General features: G+C 43.0%; 1 protein-coding gene across 2 annotated transcripts; it reads right to left on the reverse strand.

Moving 5' to 3' along the window:
• Positions 1-9,211: 9,211 nt before the first annotated feature.
• Positions 9,212-21,296, reverse strand: mrps22 (mitochondrial ribosomal protein S22). 2 transcript variants are annotated; one of them, XM_014215045.2, is made up of 8 exons: positions 21,115-21,296; positions 17,629-17,789; positions 17,304-17,468; positions 16,887-17,114; positions 16,624-16,769; positions 9,941-10,049; positions 9,707-9,820; positions 9,212-9,641 (listed from the first exon to the last, which is right to left on the reverse strand). In XM_014215045.2, exons 1-7 carry the CDS (start codon positions 21,239-21,241, stop codon positions 9,731-9,733), a joined length of 1,026 nt encoding a protein of 341 aa, XP_014070520.2. In that variant the 5' UTR covers positions 21,242-21,296; the 3' UTR covers positions 9,212-9,641; positions 9,707-9,730. The 2 variants fall into 2 exon arrangements, with proteins under 2 accessions (XP_014070520.2, XP_014070519.2); XM_014215044.2 differs by having other exon boundaries at positions 9,212-9,820.
• Positions 21,297-23,500: the final 2,204 nt, after the last annotated feature.

Consider the following 23,500-nt stretch of genomic DNA (forward strand, 5'->3'; position numbering starts at 1 on the left):
GTCGTGACAGCAACAGTGATGAGGTGTGGACTTTGAATACAAGATTGGGAGATGATTCCTCACACCATCCAGGGTTTCTTATCAAGACCTGATTGATTTCAAAACCTCAACAGAGGGTGCAGTTAAATGATTTAACCTCTTATGGACAGACGTTCCGCTAGCGGAACGCCTCACCAGTATCCAATGGTAGCGCCTGGCGCGAAATACGAAAAACCTTAAAAATGCTATAATTTCAATTTCTCAAACATATGACTATTTTACACCATTTGAAAGATAAGACTCTCCTTTATCTAACCACATTGTCCGATTTCAAAACGGCTTTACAGCGAAAGCAAAACATTAGATTATGTCAGGAGAGTACCCAGCCAGAAATAATCACACACCCATTTTTCAAGCTAGCATATATGTCACAAAAACCAAAACCACAGCTAAATGCAGCACTAACCTTTGATGATCTTCATCAGATGACACTCCTAGGACATTATGTTATACAATACATGCATGTTTTGTTCAATCAAGTTCATATTTATATCAAAAACCAGCTTTTTACATTAGCATGTTTTGTTCAGAACTAGCATACCACTGCAAACTGCTGGTGAATTTACTAAATTACTCACGATTAACGTTGACAAAAAACATAACAATTATTTTAAGAAGTATAGATACAGAACTCCTTTATGCAATCGCGGTGTCAGATTTTAAAATAGCTTTTCGGTGAAAGCACATTTTGCAATATTCTGAGTAGATAGCCCGGCCATCACGGCTAGCTAATTTGACACCCAGCAAGTTTGGCCCTCACCAAACTCAGATTTACTATTAGAAAAATTGGATTACCTTTGCTGTTCTTCATCAGAATGCACTCCCAGGACTTCTACTTCAACAACAAATGTTGTTTTGGTTTGAAATAATCCATAGTTATATGCAAATAGCTCCGTTTTGTTCGTGCGTTCAAGTCACTATCCGAAGGGTGACGCGCCGGCGCGTTTCGTGACCAAAAAATTCAAAATATTCCATTACTGTACTTCGAAGCATGTCAAACGCTGTTTAAAATAAATTTTACGCAATTTTTCTCGTAAAATAGCGATAATATTCCAACAGCGCGACGTTGTATTCGTTCAAACACTGAAAGAAAAAAATGGAGTCGTCTCATGCACGCGCGCGCGAGTGTCATTGTTCCCAGAAGGACCACTCACCAAAACCCCTGCTGTTTTTCGCCCAGAGACTGCAGACACTCCATTACACTTTCTGGCACCTTCTGAGAGCCAATGGAAGCCTTAGAAAATGTCACGTTACAGCACAGATGCTGTATTTTCGATAGAGATGCCACAGAAGGAGAACAAATTGTCAGACAGGGCACTTCCTGTATGGAATATTCTCAGGTTTTGGCCTGCCTTATGAGTTCTGTTATATTCACAGACACCATTCAAACAGTTTGATGTAGATTTTTCTTCTTCAAACTCACTTTGCATTATGTTAATTGATAAATATAATCTAATAACATGTCTATTTTTGAAAGCATTCTTACTTTACAGCATTTTTTCACACCTGCCTTAACTTATGCACAGTACTGTATTTGGAGACATACACTACCGTTCAAAGCCAGTTTGCTCTGTTCTATGAAGGGAGTAGTACACAGCGCTGTACGAGATCTTCAGTTTCTTGGCAATTTCTCGCATGGAATAGCCTTTATTTCTCTGAACAAGAATAGACGGACGAGTTTCAGAAGAAAGTGCTTTGTTTCTGGACATTTTGAGCCTGTAATCGAACCCACAAATGCTGACGCTCCAGATACTCAACTAGTCTAAAGAAGGACAGTTTTATTGCTTCTTTAATCAGAACAACAGTTTTCAGCTGTGCTAACATAATTGTAAAAGGGTTTTCTAATGATCAATTAGCCTTTTAAAATTGTAAACTTGGATTAGCTAACACATTGTGCCATTGGAACACAGGAGTGATGGTTGCTGATAATGGGCCTCTGTACGCCTATGTAACCGGTGTGAAATGGCTAGCTAGTTAGCGGGGTGCGCACTAATAGCGTTTCAATTGGTGACATCACTCACTCCGAGAACTTGAAGTAGTTGTTTACCTTGCTCTGCAAGGCTTTTGTGGAACAATGGGTGACGATGTTTCGAGGGTGACTGTTGTCAACATGTGCAGAGGTTCCCTGGTTGCTGAGGAGATCATAGGGGGATGAGTGTAACCGGTGTGAAATGGCGAGCTAGTTAGCGGTGTGCACGCTAATAGCGTTTCAATTGGTGATGTCACTTGCTCTAAGACCTTGAAGTAGTAGTTTCTCTTGCTGTGCTAGGGCCATGGCTTTTGTGGAGTGATAGGTAACGGTGAGTCGAGGGTGACTGATGTGTGCAGAGGGTCCCTGGTTCGAGCCCAGGTAGGGGCGAGAAGAAGTACGAAAGCTACACTGTTACACCTATGTAGATATTCCATAAAAAATCTGCCGTTTTCAGCTAGAGTAGTAATTTACAACATTAACAATGTCAACACTGTATTTCGGATCAGTTTGATGTTATTTTAATGGACAAAAATGTCTTTAATTTAAAAAACATGGACATTTCTAAGTGACCCCAAACTTTTGAACGCTTGTGTATACTATAAGATGAAATGAGAATAACTGTAGTGAAGGATATATGTTTAACTAATCAAAAGCGTAGTGAATATGACTTCTATTCTGTTTGTGATTGTCTTTCCAACATGGCATAACTGTTCTCTCTCTCTCTCTCTGTTTCCCCCTCCCTTTATCTCCTCTCTCGCTGGCATGGTGCCCTCCAGTCGGAGCAGAAGTGGAAGCAGTTGGCAGAGCTGGCCACCACTAAGTGCCAGTTTGTCCTGGCCCAGGAGTGTCTGCACCATGCCCAGGACCATGGGGGGGCTGCTGCTGCTGGCCACAGCCTCGGGTAACGCCAGCATGGTGGGTAAGCTGACAGAGGGGGCAGAGAGAGATGGCAAGACCAATGTGGCTTTCCTCACCTATTTCCTCCAGGGAAAGTAAGTGTGTTTAGGGAGAGAAGGGTGTGGGTGGGTGGATGTTACAGAGGGAGGTGAGGAGGAGTGAGCAGAGTGTTTAGGTTTAATTTTTATATGTACATCATCTGTCAATAAATTGTTTTTATCGTTTAATCATTGATAATTCATTATTGGATCTAGGTGCCCTTTATATGTTCAAGATCTGTATGTATACATTTTCTTTGGTTTCATCATTAATAATTGGACTTCCGAGTGGCGCAGCGGTCTAAGGCACTGCATCTCAGTGCTGGAGGCCTTACTACAGACCCTGGTTTGATTTCAGGCTGTATCACAACTGGCTGTGATTGGGAGTCCAATAGGGCGGCACTCAATTGGCCCAGCATCGATCGGGTTTAGACGGGGTAGGCCGTAATTGTTAAAAACAATTTGTTCTTAACTGACTTGCCCAGTTAAATAAAGGTTAAATATATCTATCTATCTATCTGTTCTGTTTATTCCTTCTAGACTGGACAAATGTCTGGAGCTCCTCATTAAAACCAACCGGCTGCCAGAGGCTGCATTCCTGGCCAGAACATACCTGCCCAGCCATGTGTCTAGGTACAGCACTGGCAGGTTGACGTTTATAATCATGAGTCTTGCCCTGGAGGCAGAACTGAGCAATTGCAGCTAGCCCATCTAGTGGAAAAGTCCAAATTGGCACTGTGCGTGTCTGCGTGTCCTGACCTCTCTCTGTGTCTCCAGAGGGGTGAAGCTGTGGAAGGAGAGCCTGGGGAAGGTGAACCAGAAGGCAGCTGATACGTTGGCCGACCCTACAGACTACAGCAACCTGTTCTCCGGCTTACAGGAGGCCTTCCTGGCCGAAGACTACCTGAAAGAGACCCACGTCAGGCTGAGGCCCGCCGCAGAGTACCCTCTCATCACCGTGAGTAGATACACACACACACACATCTTGGGCACATTGTGCCAAAACGTTTGCAAATGTTTTCGGTCATTTTTTTTCTGTTTCATACAAATTTAACATGACCCTGATTGAACATGTTCTTTCCATCGTTCACTGAACAAAAATATAAACACAACATGTACATTGTTGGTCCCATGTTTCGTGAGCTGAAATAAAAGATCCCAGAAATGTTCCATACACACAAAAGGCTTATTTCCCTCAAATGTTGTGCACAAATTTGTTAACATCCCTGTTAGTGAGCATTTCTCCTTTGCCAAGATAATCCACCCACCTGACAGGTGTGGCATATCAAGAAGCTGATTAAACAGCATGATCATTACACAGGTGCACCTTGTGCTGGGGATAATAAAAGGCCACTTTAAAATGTACAGTTTTGTCACACATTTAACATTTTAGTCATTTAGCAGACGCTCTTATCCAGAGCGACTTACAAATTGGTGTATTCACCTTATGATATCCAGTGGAACAACCACTTTACAATAGTGCATCTAAACCTTTTGGGCGGGGGGGGTAGAAGGATTACTTTATCCTATCCTAGGTATTCCTTAAAGAGGTGGGGTTTCAGGTGTCTCTGGAAGGTGGTGATTAACTCCGCTGTCCTGGCGTCGTGAGGGAGCTTGTTCCACCATAGGGGTGCCAGAGCAACATCACAATACCACAGATGTCTCTGGTTTTGAGGGAGGGTACAATTGGCATGCTGACTGTAGGAATGTCCACCAGAGCAGTTGCTAGATAATTGAATGTTCATTTATCTACCATAAGCTACTTCCAACGTCATTATAGGGGATTTGGTAGTATGTCCAACCGGCCTCACAACCGCAGACCACGTGTATGGCGTCGTGTGGGCAAGCGTTTTGCTGATGTCAACGTTGTGAAGAGTGCCCCATGGTGGGGTTGTGGTATGGGCAGGCATAAGCTACGGACAATGAACAAAGTTGCATTTTATCGATGGCAATTTGAATGCACACATATCAAGATCCTGAGGCCCATTGTCGTGCCGGTCATCCGCCGCCATCACCTCATGTTTCAGCAATGATAATGCACGGCCCCATGTCGTAAGGATCTGCACACAATTCCTGGAAGCTGAAAATGTCCCAGTTCTTGCATGGCTTGCATACTCACCAGACATGTCACCCATTGAGCATGTTTGGGATGCTCTGGATCGACTTGTACGACAGCGTTTTCCAGTTCCTGACAATATCCAGTAACTTCGCACAGCCATTGAAGAGGAGTGGGACAACATTCCACAGGTCACAATTAACAGCCTGATCAACTCTATGCGAAGGAAATGTGTCGCACTGCAAGGTGGTCACACCAGATACGGACTGGTTTTCTGATCCATTCCCCAATGTTTTTTTTAAGGTATCTGTGACCGACTGTATTCGCAGTCATGTGAAATCCATAGATTAGGGCCTAATGAATTTATTTCAGTTGACTGATTTCCTTTATATGAACTGGAACTCAGTAAAATCTTTGAATTGTTGCGTGTATATTTTTGTTCAGTATAGTTATGTTACTATTTGTCAGGGCAATACTTTACAGTTACCATAACTCTTTTATACCTCTGCCATTGTTTTCTAGTCAAATAATATTATAATAATGCTTATTATAATAGCATAAGCCTTGTTCCCTGTACTTGTAATAGCACTATTGTAATACTGTGCTGTTCTGTCTCTCCACTCGCTGCTCTGTCTCTCCACTCGCTGCTCTGTCTCTCCACTCGCTGCTCTGTCTCTCCACTCGCTGTTCTCTCTCTCCACTCGCTGTTCTCTCTCTCCACTCGCTGTTCTCTCTCTCCACTCGCTGTTCTGTCTCTCCACTCGCTGTTCTCTCTCTCTCCACTCTGCAGCCCAATGAGGATAGGAATATCCTGGAGGAATCTGCAGGCTATGTGCCAAAAGGAGTGTCAGCTGAACCAGAGGTAAAGTCTGAAATCTCACACCTACTGTAATACTGGACATGACCATAGCTGTTGTGTTTAGTACTACTTACATAACCCCTAGTTTAGACACAACCATTCATTGTGATTTGTCAACTTGTCATTCTCAATTAAAATATGCTATTATCACTGTTCTATGTGCAGGAGGTTGCTGGCATGGATGAAACCCCGGTAATGGCAGCAGTGGTAGAAACACCGGTAATGGCAGCAGTGGTAGAAACCCCTGCAATGGCAGCAGTGGTAGAAACCCCTGCAATGGCAGCAGTGGTAGAAACCCCGGTAATGGCAGAAGTGGTAGAAACCCCGGTAATGGCAGCAGTGGTAGAAACCCCTGTAATGGCAGCAGTGGTAGAAACCCCTGTAATGGCAGCAGTGGTAGAAACCCCTGTAATGGCAGCAGTGGTAGAAACCCCTGTAATGGCAGCAGTGGTAGAAACCCCGGTAATGGCAGAAGTGGTAGAAACCCCGGTAATGGCAGAAGCGGTAGAAACCCCTGTAATGGCAGCAGTAGTAGAAACCCCGGTAATGGCAGAAGTGGTAGAAACCCCTGTAATGGCAGAAGTGGTAGAAACCCCGGTAATGGCAGCAGTGGTAGAAACCCCTGTAATGGCAGCAGTAGTAGAAACCCCTGTAATGGCAGCAGTAGTAGAAACCCCTGTAATGGCAGCAGTGGTGGAGGCTGCTGCTCCAGTAGTGGAAGAGTCCATTGTCATGGAAGAGATAGAGCCTGTTGCGGCTGCAGTGGAGGAGTTTATTCCAGCAGTAGAGGAATCTATCCCAGTGACATTAGTGGAATCAACTATGACTGCAGTGGAAGAATCCATTGAGATGGCAGAGGAGAAACCCATTATTGTTGAAGTGGAAGCTCCCAAGCCAGAGGAGGTAACAGCAGTGGAAGATACCATCACGAAGATAGAGGTTCCTGTCACCATAGAAAATTACTTATTGGGAGATGTCATCACAGAAACACCCCTCTTGGCGCAAGAGGTAGCACAGTCCACCCCAGAGGAAGAAGTCATAACAACACCAGAGGAGGCTGTTGAGGAAGAACCTGCAGCAATAAAGCACAGAGCAAAAGATGAAGCACCTGTTACCGAGTCAGTCACAGAACCCATTTTAACAGAAGCACCAGTTGCCGAGGCAGCGCCAGTGCCTATAGCAACAGAACCAGAACCTGTTACCATAGAAGCAGTGGTGGAAGTAAAAGCACCCATTGCCGCAGTAGTACTAGAAGCCATAGCAACGGAACCCACAGTTACAGAGGAAGTAACAGAACCCATAGCAACTGAACAAGCACCTGTTACCATTGAAGTGGCAGCAGAAGCACCCAATGCTGAGGCAGTAGCAGAACCCATAGCACCAGCTGAAGAAGCCCCAGTCATTGTAGAAGAGAATTAACCTGGCCCAGCCATAGACCCAACCCCAGTCCTAGCCCCAGCCTTAAACCCTACCCCTGTCCTACCCCCAGTCATAGACCTTACCTCTGTCTTACATCCAGTCATAGACCTTACCCCTCTCTTATCCCCAGTCATAGACCTAGCCCCAGCACCACTCATAGACCTAGCCCAAGCCATAGATCCAGCTCCAACCCCAACCGTAGAGGACCAGGCTGCAGCAGCCCCAGCAGTAGAACCCCTACCAGCCCCTACCAAGGTGCTTCCACCAGAGCCAGCCCCTCTAGCTGCCCTTTTAGAAGGTAAAGGAGTGGAGGAGCCATCCCCTCTAGCTGCCCTTTTAGAGGGTAAAGGAGTGGAGGAGCCATCCCCTCTAGCTGCCCTCTTAGAAGGTAAAGGAGTGGAGGAGCCATCCCCTCTAGCTGCCCTCTTAGAAGGTAAAGGAGTGGAGCCATCCCCTCTAGCTGCCCTTTTAGAGGGTAAAGGAGTGGAGGAGCCATCCCCTCTAGCTGCCCTCTTAGAAGGTAAAGGAGTGGAGGAGCCATCCCCTCTAGCTGCCCTCTTAGAAGGTAAAGGAGTGGAGGAGCCATCCCTGCAGCAGTAGCAGCAGCATCATGGACCTGCTGGACCTGAATGATAAATGGAATGAAGAGGTAAACCTGGCCAGAGTCGATACATCCTGCCAAGACTTACACAGTATTTAGAATGCTAATCCATATTGGAAATCACCTTTTGATGTTTGATATAGAATAATGATGTATGAATGTAAAGGGACAACAGTGTACCAGCAAGGTACTTCACCCTCGCTCACACCTAGTCTTCCACTGAGTCATCACTCATATACATTACTTTTCCCTCCAGGGCCTTGACGATCTGGACATCTTTGATCTGGACGTCGACACCACAGACGTTGACCTGGACGACGAGTTCTTAGACTGAAAGTCTTGGTGGAGGAATGTCCTTAAAGTGACCAAAGAACACGTAGTGTTGTTCATACTCCTAGTGAAAGGGAGTGTTTGGGGGGGGTGGGGGGGTTGTTACCTTTACAGTGAAAGTCAGGTGGAGGAGTTTCTTTGTCTTTTAAACTGTGAAACAATGCGAGGGGTTTGTAGAATGCTTTGGGTGAGAATGGGATGGGCAGGGTCCCACTCGTTAGGAACAAACGCAGGAAATGTTTGGCAACGGGAAAGAAAAATAAAATTTATTTTTTAACAGGTACAAATTTACTGTGTCAAATCTATTTCTGGTAAAACAAATGCTGAATGTGAGCCCGGGGTGTATTCATTAGTCAGATTTCATTGCATAACATTTGGTCTGTTGCTAAATGTTTTTGCATTGGAAACTGTTTACTCCAAATGGAAAACGAGTTTCTATTGGACAAATTCAGGTAGGTCCCTCCCCGTTTTGTTTGTTTCCTAGAGTAAACTCTTTCCATTGCAAAACATTTAGCAACAGAATCCAACTAATAAATACACCCCGGTTTTGAAATCCTTTGTGCAGTACTTAGTACCTCATCATCCACTCTCGCATTGACCCACAGTATAGAATGAAACGTAGTGTGAACCAGAGGTGTCACTGGTTTGAAATGTTTACCTTATCCAATCACATAGGAAGATGGGAATAGATTTGTTCTCTACACTACGTCTTAACCCTAGCTAACCAGGCTTCAGTCTATCTTTTATTAGTTAGGTCCTCTCCACAGGTGTTGAGCTTGTGTTGAGTATACCTCTACTTGTCTTGGCAAGCATGCTGCTCTGCCATGGTCTAGTGCCTTAGGTTCCCTATAAAAACAGCAGAGACCTACTTCATTGTTATAGATGTGAATCCAAAGTGCCTTCTGTGTGACTGGTCTAGAAAAGGGAATGAAATGTTATCAACTCAATAAAGATGACAAGTGTTTGTCTGAATCAGGCCTAAGAATTCAGATTCAATAAATGAGACTGTAAATAAAGACATTTTTATTTTGTAAGTACATACATCATGATAATTAAACAGCTTACTCAGTTCCAATGTTGAGATACAGTATGATTAAGGTTATGGACAAATGACAAGGTTGAAATGCAGAAGTGACAATCTGCACTGCATCGTGTGCCCTTCCACCAAATGATAGAAGCTTGGAGCACCCCAGTTATGTGCACATTATGATGCCATTTATTGCCAATGGACACTTGGCTTGCAAGTGGTTCATATGAGCTCCATAGTTCAAGGACTAAGTTATTCTCTTTACTCACCGAAATTGCCCAGTTGATGAAAGTTTTGATCATGGATAGGCAGGCCATTGGGGATAATGTCACAGCTCTGTTGGTGTGAGGTGTATGGGACGGTTAGACTGAGCTCTGCTGTAACGTGACGCAGCTGTCCTGTGGTTAGGTGTGGTGATGCATGACGGTCAGACTGAGCTCTGCTGTAACGTGACACAGCTGTCCTGTGGTTAGGTGTGGTGATGCATGACGGTCAGACTGAGCTCTCTGCGGAGGTCTGTTCGTAGGCCTGCAGGGCCAGCTCTACGTATCCTGCCCTCTGGGACTCCCGCTTAGCGTAGATCTGGTGGGGAACAGACACAGAGGTTAAACAAAGAGTTTACTGGGTATCATGGCTACCAATACGGTGACTGGTGCATCAACCAGGTCCTGAGATGCACTAGTGTCTACTGATTGGGCCCACCTTGAGCAGGTCCAGTCCTGAAGCCTGTTGGCTGGAGGCCTCCTGGGCTGTCTCACTGTGTGGATGGACCTTGTTGAACAGACCCACCAGACTCACTGCATCCTGCAACCTAGAACAAAGAGAACAATACTGCCACTGTTAGAGTGGCTACTCTGGGATAACAATGACAGCTATGGTGTTAAATCATTACTTGTCACAATTAGGGCTGAGGTGGTCACAAAATTTCGTCAGTCGGTCTCATGGTAATTGACCATTAATTAACAAACACATTTAGCATCTCCTGGCTTCCACACATAGCCTACAAGCCATTTTAAATAGTCGAATAAATCCTTGTAATATAGCATACACCTTCACAATAAATACATTATTTATTTTAGACAGGTCTAAAGAAGGATGATATGAAGAAAATGTAGTCTATTTCAGGAGAACAGAATAGCATACTCTGATTCGTCCTAATGTTAGGTCCTGATGTGGCTATGCCAAATGGCTGTGGGCTACACTAGTTCATTTAGCAGACAGGATTTGCTTATATACAATTGAACAAAGCCGAATAAAATATAAATATTTTCTCCAAAACGAAGGAATGTGCACATGCGGCTATTCTGTGTTGAGCGGTTAACAAAAATAGGTACTCCTATATGCTTAATTTAGAGTTATTAATGTAACTTTAGTTCTACAAACGTTGGGCAATACGTTTTGATTTTTAATACATTTTAAGGCTGCATGATGAGACTAATGATGATTTGAAAAAAAGTTGCTTGAAAGGCATGAGCTCTGCTTTGTTTTTTTTGTTGCAGGCTGCACTCCAGTAGTCTCTCATTCACAATTTGACAAGCACTTGATAATGCCTCGAATTTCACAACTTCAACCCCTTTGTGGCCGTAACACACCCTAAAAAAATCCATGCCTATTGCGGCCCAGAATGCTGCATTGTGCCCTACTCTGAGTGTGCTGCGCAATCCGAAGCGCATCTCACTCACATGGCTGTCCATCATGTGATCAGGTCTTTCTCACAGGCCACAAGTAAAGACAGACACATCGGAGACGCAACTGTGCGTCCTTATCCAATACCAAGGTGCATATTGAAGATATTGGAAGAACTGGACACATTTACTTTGTCTGCCAACAAGATGAGTAGGCCTAACAGGCTGACTACACAGCTCGCGTCGCGTGCGCAAGCGTTGCAAAATAAATTTAGAAATCTATATTATTCAATTATTGCACCCACACTGCTCACGCGTGCGTGCCAAGGGCTAAAATAGAAGTCAGTTCTATTTGTGACACAGACTGTGCTGCAAGTACTGCCTCTCCCATCTCCTCATTGGTTTATAGAAGCAGGTACCCACGTGCCATCTCCTCATTGCTTATACCCACGTGGGTGACTGAAAGACGAACGAGGTCAGTGGGAGTAATGCACCTAATTTATGAAAGTTTCCAATCGCAATATAAAATCAAGAGAAGAAAAAGCCTGGAAGAAGGAGAGATGACTAGAAACGATTCGGTTGATCGTTTTGTGTGTGCATTAATTGGCGGAGTAGAGGACCAAGTGCATTTCAGGTAAAATAACTCAATGTTTATATCCCAGGACAAATTAGCTAGCAACAGCAAGCTAGCTAAATAGGACAAATTAGCTAGCAAGTGCAAGCTAACTAGCTAAATTGTCATAAATGTTTAATGCTTTTCAACCTGTTCCCCAAAAAATGTAATTGGTTCAGATTTTGTTTTGATATTTTAACCTGCATGTCTGATCGCGTTTGGTGTAGGGGGACAAAATACATTTATGCACAATGGCGCACGCGCGCAGCCGGTTTGGGTTCCGTGTTAGGCTATTTCTTCACATTATAAGCGCAGCAATGCGCACATGGTAGTAGGCTATAAGCGCGAATGTTCCATTTGCGGAAAACACCATTATCAAAAGTTACAGAAAATGCAATTATGCATGTAATACTTTTAATTAAAAAAAGTTGCATTTTTATGTTGAAAATGATCTTCCCCAAACTTGAAAGTCACGCGCTGCTTATAAATGCCAATTACAGGCTGACGTTGCAAAATAAAATGTAGACATACATGTTATTCAATTATTGCACCCACACTGCCAACGAGCGTCTGCGTTGCCAAGGGCTAAAATAGAAGCTAACTAGCTAAATTGTCATAAATGTTTAATGCTTTTCAACCTGTCCCCAAATGAATATAATTGGTTCAGAGTTTGTTTTGATATTTTAACCTGCGTGTCGTGATCACGTTTGGTGTGGGGGGACAAAATGCATTTATGCACGACGGCGCACGCGTGCAACCGGTTTGGGTTCCATGTTAGGCTCTACATCCCCTTGTAAAGCAGATTAAGTTATTTGGCCACTTTAGTTGTGATACAAACCTTATTAAAACATATAGGCCTATGGGCTAGGCTACATGAGGTGTGCGACTATGATTCTAACAAGTCGCAAAAAAAAGGCATTGTATCTTATGCTGGGCATCATTCACAAGTGATAATATATAATTCAGTGATAGGATAATAGTCACCCATCAGACTATTCTTGATTTAATCTTGTCTTTACATATAGTAAATAATATATATACACTAAATAATATGTGTGTGTGTGTGTGTGACATCCCCGTGGTTTATTTTCATGCCAGCCAGGTAGGCTATATTCCTGTTGTAAATATAAGCAATGTGCTTAATATTAGGAAAGTTGAGAAATAAATAGTAGGCCTAGCCTATTGAAAGCTGATGAGATCCTCTTTTTATTAGCGGCCATCACTCTGGTTCTCACACACAATTGCACAGCTGGGTTGGCGCCCCCCCCCCTTGGGTTGTGCCATGGCGGAGATCGTTGTGGGCTATACTCGGCCTTGTCTTAGGACGGTAAGTTGGTGGTTGGAGACATCCCTCTAGTGGTGTGGGGGCTGTGCTTTGGCAAAGTGGGTGGGGTTATATCCTGCCTGTTTGGCCCTGTCCGGGGGTATCATCAGATGGGGCCACAGTGTCTTCTGATTCCTCCTGTCTCAGCCTCCAGTATTTATGCTGCAGTAGTTTATGTGTCGGGGGGCTAGGGTCAGTCTGTTACATCTGGAGTATTTCTCTTGTCTTATCCGGTGTCCTGTGTGAATTTAAATATGCTCTCTCTAATTCTCTCTTTCTCTCTTTCTGTCTTTCTCTCGGAGGACCTGAGCCCTAGGACCATGCCTCAGGACTACCTGGTATGATGACTCCTTGCTGTCCCCAGTCCACCTGGCCGTGCTGCTGCTCCAGTTTCAACTGTTCTGCCTGCGGCTATGGAACCCTGACCTGTTCACCGGACGTGCTTGTTGCACCCTCGACAACTACTATGATTATTATTATTTGACCATGCTGGTCATTTATGAACATTTTAACATCTTGACCATGTTCTTTTATAATATCCACCCTGCACAGCCAGAAGAGGTCTGGCCACCCCTCATAGCCTGGTTCCTCTCTAGGTTTCTTCCTAGGTTTTTGGCCTTTCTAGGGAGTTTTTCCTAGCCACCGTGCTTCTTTCACATGCTTTGCTTGCTGTTTGGGGTTTTAGGCTGGGTTTCTGTACAGCACTTTGAGATATCAGCTGATGTACGAAGGGCTATATAAAAATAAATTTGATTTGATTGATAGAAATGGTGTGCAACATTAGCTCATGGGCTCTCATGAAGTGTTTGATTACATTTTTGAATACATTTGCATTGATGTCAGTGTGATTAGAGGGACAATAGAGTAGAGGTCGACCGATTAATCGGAATAGCCGATTAATTTGGGCCGATTTCAAGTTTTTATAACAATCGGACATCGGTATTTTTGGGCGCCGATTTGGCCGAATATTTAAAAAAAAAAATGTACACCTTTATTTAACTAGGCAAGTCAGTTAAGAACACATTCTTATTTTCAATGACGGCCTAGGAACGGTGGGTTAACTGCCTTGTTCAGGGGCAGAAACGATAGATTTTTACCTTGTCAGCTCGGGGATTCAATCTTGCAACCTTACGGTTAACTAGTCCAAAGCTCTAACCACCTGCTTTACATTGCACTCCACGAGGACCCTGCCTGTTACGTGAATGCAGTAAGAAGCCAAGGTAAGTTGCTAGCTAGCATTAAACATATAAAAAACAATCAATCATAATCACCAGTTAACTACACATGGTTGATGATATTACTAGTTTATCTAGCGTGTCCTGCGTTGCATATAATCGATGCGGTGCGCATTTGCAAAAAAGGACTGTCGTTGCTCCAACGTGTACCGAACCATAAACATCAATGCCTTTCTTAAAATCAAAATTGTGTCACTTCTCTTGCAACAGAGTCAAGGGTATATGCAACAGTTTGGGCCGCCTGGCTCGTTGCGAACTAATTTGCCAGAATTTTACGTAATTATGACATAACATTGAAGGTTGTGCAATGTAACAAGAATATTTCGACTTAGGGACGCCACCCATTAGATAAAATACGGAACGGTTCCGTATTTCACTGAAAGAATAAACGTTTTGTTTTCGAGATGATAGTTTCCAGATTCGACCATATTAATGACCTAAGGCTCGTATTTCTGTGTGTTATGTTATAATTAAGTCTATGATTTGTTAGAGCAGTCTGACTGAGCGATGGTAGGCACCAGCACGCTCGTAAGCATTCATTCAAACAGCACTTTCGTGCGTTTTGCCAGCAGCTCTTCGCAAAACTTCAAGCATTGCGCTGTTTATGACTTCAAGCCTATCAACTCCCGAGATTAGGCTGGTGTAACCGATGTGAAATGGCTAGCTAGTTAGCGGGGTGTGCGCTAATAGCGTTTCAAACGTCACTTGCTTCCAGACTTGGAGTAGTTGTTCCCCTTGCTCTGCATGGGTAACGCTGCTTCGAGGGTGGCTGTTGTCGATGTGTTCCTGGTTCGAGCCCAGGTAGGAGCGAGGAGAGGGACGGAAGCTATACTGTTACACTGGCAATACTAAAGTGCCTATAAGAACATCCAATAGTCAAAGGTATATGAAATACAAATCGTAGAGAGAAATAGTCCTATAATTCCTATAATAACTACAACCTAAAACGTCTTACCTGGGAATATTGAAGACTCATGTTAAAAGGAACCACCAGCTTTCATATGTTCTCATCTTCTGAGCAAGGAACATGAACGTTAGCTTTCTTACATGGCACATATTGCACTTTTACTTTCTTCTCCAACACTTTGTTTTTGCATTATTTAAACCAAATTGAACATGTTTCATAATTTATTTGAGACTAAATATAATACCTCAATAAAATGAATTAAGTTAAATAAGTGTTCATTCAGTATTGATGTAATTGTCATTATTACCCCCCCCCCCCCCAAAAAAGAAAAATAATCGGCAAATTAAATCGGTAGCGGTTTTTTTGGTCCTCCAATAAATCGGTATCGGCGTTAAAAAAAATCATAATCGGTCGACCTCTATAATAGAGTGCTGAATACCAGGCAGTTAACCTCTCTGGGGTTTGTGGGACGCTAGCGTCCCACCTGCAGGACACACTATTCAACAGCCAGTGAAATAGCAGGGCGGCAAATTCAAAACAACAAAAATCTCATAATTCAAAATTCAACTATTATATCCCATTTTAAAGATACACTTCTCGTTAATCCAACCACATTGTCCGATTTCAAAAAGGCTTTACGGCGAAAGCATAGCATTAGATTGTTAGGACAGCACCTAGACAAGAAAAACCACACAGCCATTTTCCAAGCAAGGAGAGGCGTCACAAAAACCAGAAATACAGCTAAAATGAATCACTAACCTTTGATGATCTTCATCAGATGGCACTCATAGGACTTCAATTTACACAATACATGTATGTTCTGCTCGATAAAGTTCATATTTATATCCAAAAACCCAATTTTACATTGCCGTGTAATGTTCAGAAATGTTTTGCCTCCCAAAACTTCCGGTGAATGAGCACATCAATTTACAGAAATACTCATCATAAATGTTGATAAAATATTCAAGTTATTTAAAGAATTATACATGCACTTCTCCTTAATGCAACCGCTGTGTCAGATTTCAAAAAAGCTTTACGGCGAAAGCAAATTTTGCAATAATCTGAGTACAGCGCTCAGATATCAAAACAAGCCATACAGATACCCGCCATTTCGTAGTCAACAGAAATGACAAATTACATTATAAATATTCACTTACCTTTGATCTTCATCAGAATGCACTCCCAGGAATCCCAGTTCCAGAATAAATGTTAGTTTTGTCGTGTCTTTGGCATCATTAAAACTGAAGACATATTTATCAAATAAGGTGCAGTACTGCTGGTAATAACAGTACTACCAGTAGAGCTGGTATGTGTCTCTATGGACGCGGACCTTACTATTTTTAACCATTTACCCATTTTCGAGCAAACGGAATGAGCAGCAGCAACGTTTGGCTACATACGGACCGTTAGCGGAACTCCCGTGAGAGAGTAACGGTTAATGTGACTGGGTGTTAATTATTTGACTAGGCTACCTACCTGTATTTGACTTTGTGTGTTATTTCACTGAACACTATATTTTTGGCAGTGAAACGAGGCTACTCCGGCGAGAGAAAAACTTCACCCCAATGTATAGCCCTATTGGAAAATATAAATGGTCTGTTTGAAAATGTGAAGGGAAAAAAGTAGGTGGTACAGTAACCAAAAAAGGTTGGGAACCCCTGCTCTAACACAAGATACTCACAGGTCTTTCTGCAGCATGTCTATCATGAGTCCGTCCACCCTCCTGGCATTGACCAGGTACCAGACCAGGCCTCCAAAGTGTCTGGTGGAGCGTAGCAGATCATACTTCCCCATCTTCTCTAGATCCTCATAGGTGGCTGCATGCACCTGGACAACAGAGCACAGCCAATAGTGAGAGAGTTTTACTAACTGCTAATGGGCAATAATAATTGAACCACTCATCTGGACAGCCTGTTGAGGAGTGTGAAGGAAGTGGTATTTTACCCTGATGTATTCTGAGGAGTCAGGTTCAAACTGGACCTGGCACAGATCCAACATATCCTCATGACGATCCTGGCCAAACACCACCTTCAGGTTCTCCTCCTTGAAGACAGGGGGTGCTGTGAGCCTGCGGCCCTCTTTAGGAAAGTAGACCTGCAGGATCCTATCCCTCTCCTCCCACGATGCCTTCCTCAGAGTCCCAGTGGGTTCCCGGATCACTATGAACCGCTCCTGGAAACAACCATTGAAGAGAGAACAAAACTAGACAGTGAGAAGACAAAAGAGCACTAATTGTTTGAGGCATTGTAAATGATAAATGTTGGTTATGTTGGACACAAACCATTACGCACACTTTGCTTGCCGTGCATGTTGAATATGACGTTGGTGGACACAAACACACTCTCTTCCTCTCTTTCCTACCCTGTGCGGTATGTTGAAGGTGATGTCAGTGAAGACGTATCTGGCTGTGTCCATGCCCTCCAGGATCTTGTCCTCAGACAGGACATCGTTGATGGGCTTCCTCTCCGGCAGCACTGGAGGCATCTTCAGCAGCCTCTGGGCCTGCTCCCTGGCACTCTGGGTCGCCTACAACACAAACACACAGTGTGACACATTAACAAGACTGACAGCAGCTGTACAGGGATGTAATCTGCCAACTGAAATGTTCAGAATGTTGCAGTAGATGTTGTAGAGCCATTCTCTACTCAGCATGAAAGACAAACTATCAGCCCTACTGTGTGTGTACCTCTTCCAGCTGTGCGTCTGTCATGAGTTTGTACTTGGGGGGCTTCAGCTCCTGTTTGATGGGTCTGAACACCTTCTCCAGGTCCAAGCCTGTGATTCTGGTTAGGATGTCCTGCACCTCTGCATCCATAAACTGGGGCTTCACATGGGCATCTGTAGAATCTAGAAACAAATGAATGACTTCAGAGATGGACGAAGCTAGCTCTGGTCTCGGATCTGCAGGTACAGCCTGCATCAGAGCTAGTCACACTGCGCATATTGACACAGGAAGTGACCTCACTGATGACGAAAAACAGGAAGAATGGCGCCAAGTACAAACCTTCTCCTGAATACAAGCCTTCTAGATATTTTTCATAATTGCACTTAATCTTCAACTACTGGAATGATTGTAGAACATGGAACAAAGAATCTTAAAACGGACTCTGTATTTAAAGATCAGAAATCAAACTTGACGAGAGTGAGGAGGAATATAAGTCGTAAATATACAAATCTTTTTTACCTAGGGATGAAGTAGCTACTGCGATAGGTGTCTTTCAAGTCTTCCTCCAATGATCATGCTCAAGGTAATTCTGGCAAAGTGGAATTATGATTTTTGGGGAAAAAAAGTGTACCCCTGCCTTTTTTGGGTGAGTTACAAAAGCATCTATATTGAAGCCAGTCCCTAAACAAATCTAGGACAACCACCCGAGCCACAGCTTGTTCATCCCGCTATCATCCAGAAGGCGAGGTCAGTACAGGTGCATCAAAGCTGGGACAGAAGCAGTTTTTCAGTCTCAATCTCAAGGCCATCAGACTTAAATAGCCATCAATAGCCAGCCTCCACCCAGTAACCTGCCCTGAACTTAGTGCCTGCCACCTGGTTACTCAACTCTGCACCTTAGAGGCTGCTGCCCTATGTACATAGACATGGAATCACTGGTCCTTTAGTAATGTTTACATACTGTATTCTAGTCAATGCCACTCCGACATTGCTTGTCCTAATATATAAGGACATTTTTTTGTATTATTCTAGTCTTTTAGATGTGTGTATTGTTGTGAATTGTTAGATACTACTGCACTGCTGGCGCTAAGAACACAAGCATTTCGGTACGCCCGCAATAACATCTGCTAAATATGTATGTGACTAATAAAATTTGATTTGAGCTTAAAGGGAAAGATTCACCCATTTTGAATGTTATATTGTTTTTGTCAATTTCCTTTCGATTCCCAGGGTCATTTCATGTTTATCTGAGATATTGCCGTTCAAGCAGGCAGAAATTCGGCCATTATGACGTAGCATTGTGATAAAACCGCTCTCACTACACTGGAAGTTACACTGAACAAAAATATAAAACGCAACATGTAAAGTGTTGCGCGCTCATGTTTCATGAGCTAAAATAAAAGATCCCTGAAATGTTCCACAAAAAAAGTTAGCGAGCCTTTCTCCTTTGCCGAGATAATCCATCCACCTCACAGGTGTGGCATATCAAGAAGCTGATTAAACGGCATGATCATTTCACAGGTGTACCTTGTGCTGGGGACAATAAAAGGCCATTAAAATGTGCAATTATGTTAAAACACAATGCCACAGATGGCTCAAGTTGAGGGAATGTGCAATTGGCAAGCTGACTGCAGGAAAGTCCACCAGAGCTGTTGCCAGAGGATGTAATGTTAATTTCTCTACCATAAGCCGCCTCCAAAATAATTTTTGAGAATTTGCCAGTACATCCAACCAGTCTCACCACTGCAGACCACGGCTATGGCGTCATGTAGGCGAGTGGTTTGCTGATGTCAACGTTGTGAACAGTGTCCCATGGTGGCGATGGGGTTATGGTATGGGCAGGCATACGCTACAAACAACAAACACAATTGCATTTTGTCAATGGCAATTTGAATGCACAAAAATAACATTCTGAGATCCTGAGTACCATTTTTTTAAGGTATCTGACCAACGAGATGCATATCTGTATTCCCAGTCACGTGAAATCCATAGGTTAGGGCCTAATAAATAAATTCACATTGACTGTTTTCCTCATACGAACTATAACCCAGTAAAATCTTTGAAATTGTTGCATGTTGGGTTCATATTTTTGATCAGTATAATAGAAATACGACTTTTAGATTGCGAAAACGTCTATCAAGTCAGATTTCAATACTGGCCGATGTCATAACACGGTGAAGTTGTCTTCTCTCGAATGAGCCATTTTTCATATTTTTTTTTAAATATTCCTACACTCAAAAAGTTAGCTTGTTCAGGCCATGGTAGACAGATACAATGAGTCTGATTGCTGTCACGTTCAAAACAACTTCAAACTTAGATATCGGAAATCTCCCACTCCCGAAAGGTCAAGACAACTGGGAACTCAGGAAAAAAACGTGCTTCTGAATGGAAAAAATTATTTCCAAGTCAGAAAATGTCAGAAGCTCTGGCATCTTACAAGAGCTTTTACATATTTAATTTAACTAGGCAAGTCAGTTAAGAACAAATTCTTATTTACAATGATGGCTACCATAACACAAAAAGGCCTCCTCTGGGGCAGGTTTTAAAAACACATTTCATATAAATATAGGACAACATACACATCACAACAAGAGAGACAACATAGCAAGGCAGCAACACATGACAACAGCACAAAACATGGTACAAACATTATGGAGCACAGACAACAGCACAAAGGTAGAGACAACAGTACATCTCGCAAAGCAGCCACAACTGTCAGTAAGTGTCCATGATTGAGTTTTTGAAGAGATTGAGATAAAACTGCCCAGTTTGAGTGTTTGTTGCAGCTCGTTCCAGTCATTAGCTACAGTGAACTGAAAAGACAAGCTACATTTAACAGAATGTGACTGGCAGAACAGGTGTTGTATGTGGAGGATGAGGGCTGCAGTAGGTATCTCAGATAGGGGGGAGTGAGGCCTAAAAGGGTTTTATAAATAAGCATCAACCAGTGGGTCTTGCGACGTGTATACAGAGACGACCAGTTTATAGAGGAGTATAGAGTGCAGTGATGAGCTCTGAAGATCACTGAAGTCATTGACATCGTCCCACCCCCGCTAATGATACGTTCAAGACTAGCGGAAAATCTGAAAAAAACGGAGGTCAAACCATGACGTCAGTTATCTTCAGGTCGGAAAGTCGAGTCTCTAGAAAGATGCCCGAGTTCCCGTCTTGGAATTCCTAGTTGGATGACCGTTAACGATTTCCAGTCTGAACTTTTCCGAGTTCGCAGTTATCGTGAACGTGCTGAATTCGGAAGTCGGAGATTTCAAAGTTCCCAGTTTTGAACTCAGCATAAATGTACGTTCTTGTCAACATGTGTGTAAATAGCTTCAAGGATAACAGCTAGCTACCAGTATCATTCAAGTGATTCAAATACTAAAAAGTAAACGCTAGCAAAGTTTTCGCATAGGCAGCTAACAGTAGATAACAATAGCTGCACATGCTACAAGGTCAGTGGTAGAACTCCAGTTTCTCAGTGTGGCCACACATTGTAAATAAACGACTTACTGCTGTCAGACGGTGCACTGCACAACATCCTTTTGCTACATGTGACAAGTATTCCTGAATTTTGATCGACATTTTTGACCCGAGAATAGCTCCTAAAGAGGCACCGTGCTGCACCAAACGCCGCCATGTTTGTAGCTACCTCATCGAGTACACTATCGTGACCTAATACATACGACGTAGAAATTGGGGGATCATGGGAGATGGAGTCTTACGATTGTGTGACAGTTTTATAAAGGATGTTCACCAGATGGCGCGAATTGATCATGTATTCTGTGTCCACTTGCAATGTGTTCATGGTTACAATGGTGATGCTCATGAAACTGACATGTAGTCCTAGGTTGGAATAAGTACGAAAATGTATGCATTCACTACTGTAAGTCGCTCTGAATAAGAGCATCTGCTAAATGACTAACATGTATAATGAATAAGGAATTTAGTATTGTCCTCAAATTGTAAGTATCCTAAACATGTATTATGTTTGTCTGGTCAATACAGACAGTATTTTCTCATTACAAAAATGAATACAATAAAAAACATTCCATTTAGATGCCATGAGTCTCAACATGTTGGGGTACCAACAAAAAAAACATGTCTCTTGCCTTCTCTCTGCATGGTAGAATTGTGTCTGATGTAACAATTCAGCTATTCCTATATTCAGCAATTTGGTTGTTTTTCTGCACTGCTGTGTGATGTCTGCCTATCCTTGAGGCATAGCTTTGAGTCAGAGTACTAGACATTCCTACACCATCGTTACAATGTGTTCCTGCATTGTCTGATAGATAGCTGAGAAATCTGTCTGGATGATAGGAGCACACACACACACTTTTTCATGCAGACATACAAAACCCTTTCTCATGTAGACATCCTCAAAAACACAGACACTTAATGTTGCACTTTAGCACAGATTTACTGACAAACACCTTATGATTTGGTCTGTGAACAATTATCTCCAAGTATTTTTGAAACATTCTTAATAATAAATGATTGTGGGATAGATTCTAGGGCAATATTTTTGTATGGAAACTTTAAGGAAGTCACAAACATTTTGTTAGATTCATTCTTACCCATAAGTCAGCAACTGATTGGACAGTTCTATAATGGTAGGCAATTGAAATTTGATTGTACACAATAGTGTATTCCACAAAAGAAGGAGAGTGAAACCAAAGAGACTGTTTTTGGACTGTTGAGTATTTATTCAGAGAGAAAGAATAGGCTAGCTTTGGCAGGCGTTCTCTGGTCGTCCCTGGTAACATGTAGGAGTGAAGCCTTGATCACTGCTAAGATCTTCTAGAGAGGGATTATGTCAGACCAGGTGGCTATCTCTCACAGTGAGCCCACAGCGCGCACACACACACACACACACACACACACACACACACACACACACACACACACACACACACACACACACAAGCCACCACCATAGTATACAGTCATGTAACCAGAGCTAGCTATCTGTATGTCATCATCAAAAACAGCATGTGTCACACATAAATCCTTCCCCCAGGGAAGGGCTAGACAGTAGATGGGGGATGTAAGATAGAGCAGGGTAAAGGTGTGTGTTTGTCAGTAAAGAGGTGATGTGTAGCACGACAGAGTAAAGCATGGCAGACAGTGGGGTAGCTGTAGCTAGCTGTATGTAACGATGTGAGGATTGAGCTGTAAGGGGCCTATGGCTCCAGATGTACGCAGCTGTCGCCCTGCTGACAGCCCTAATCCTGCTACCCACAACTGAGTGCCCTGAGAGGGATGGCGCGAGCGAAGGGGAGAGCGGGAGAGAGATGGTAAATGCTTTCTGTATTTCTGATTCTCCTCTGTATTCTCTTTATTTTTCTGTAAGATAGAGGGAGTGATGGAGAAGAAATCTGTCTATTTTTCTACATACACTACATGACCAAAAGTATGTGGACGCAGCACGGCGAGCGGTACCGGAGTGCCAAGTCTAGGACCTAAAGGCTCCTTAACAGCTTCTACCCCCAAGCCATAAGACTGCTGAACAATTAATCAAATGGCCACCTGGACTATTTACATTGACCCCCTCATTTGTTTTTACACTGCTGCTACTCGCTGTTTATTATCTAAGCATAGTCACTTTACCCCTACCTACATGTACAAATTACCTCGACTAACCTGTACCCCCTCACATTGACTCGGTACCCCCTGTATATAGCCTCGTCATTGTTATTTTATTCGGTTACTTTTTATAATTTTTAACTTTAATTTTTTTGGTAAGTATTTTCTTAAACTGCATAGTTGGTTAAGGGGTTGTAAGTAAGCATTTCACTGTATGGTCTACATCTGTTGTATTCGGCACAAGGGACCAATAAAGTTTGATTTGATTTGATCTGTTGACCCTCCTCCTCCTTTCTCTCTCAGTACAGAGATT

The sequence above is a fragment of the Salmo salar genome, chromosome ssa09 (genome assembly GCF_905237065.1).
Source record: "Salmo salar chromosome ssa09, Ssal_v3.1, whole genome shotgun sequence".
NCBI classification, from domain to species: domain Eukaryota; kingdom Metazoa; phylum Chordata; class Actinopteri; order Salmoniformes; family Salmonidae; genus Salmo; species Salmo salar.

What these genes read in the sequence shown, in the direction of transcription:
- mrps22 (XM_014215045.2), bottom strand. Translation starts at nt 21,241, where the DNA reads ATGGCGGCGTTTGGTGCAGCACGGTGCCTCTTTAGGAGCTATTCTCGG. An exon ending in CAGTGCACCGTCTGACAGCA is followed by an intron (nt 17,790 to 21,114) that starts GTAAGTCGTTTA and finishes ATTTGTTTCTAG; the next exon opens with ATTCTACAGATGCCCATGTG. An exon ending in CAGGACTGGACCTGCTCAAG is followed by an intron (nt 9,821 to 9,940) that starts GTGGGCCCAATC and finishes GTTCCCCACCAG; the next exon opens with ATCTACGCTAAGCGGGAGTC.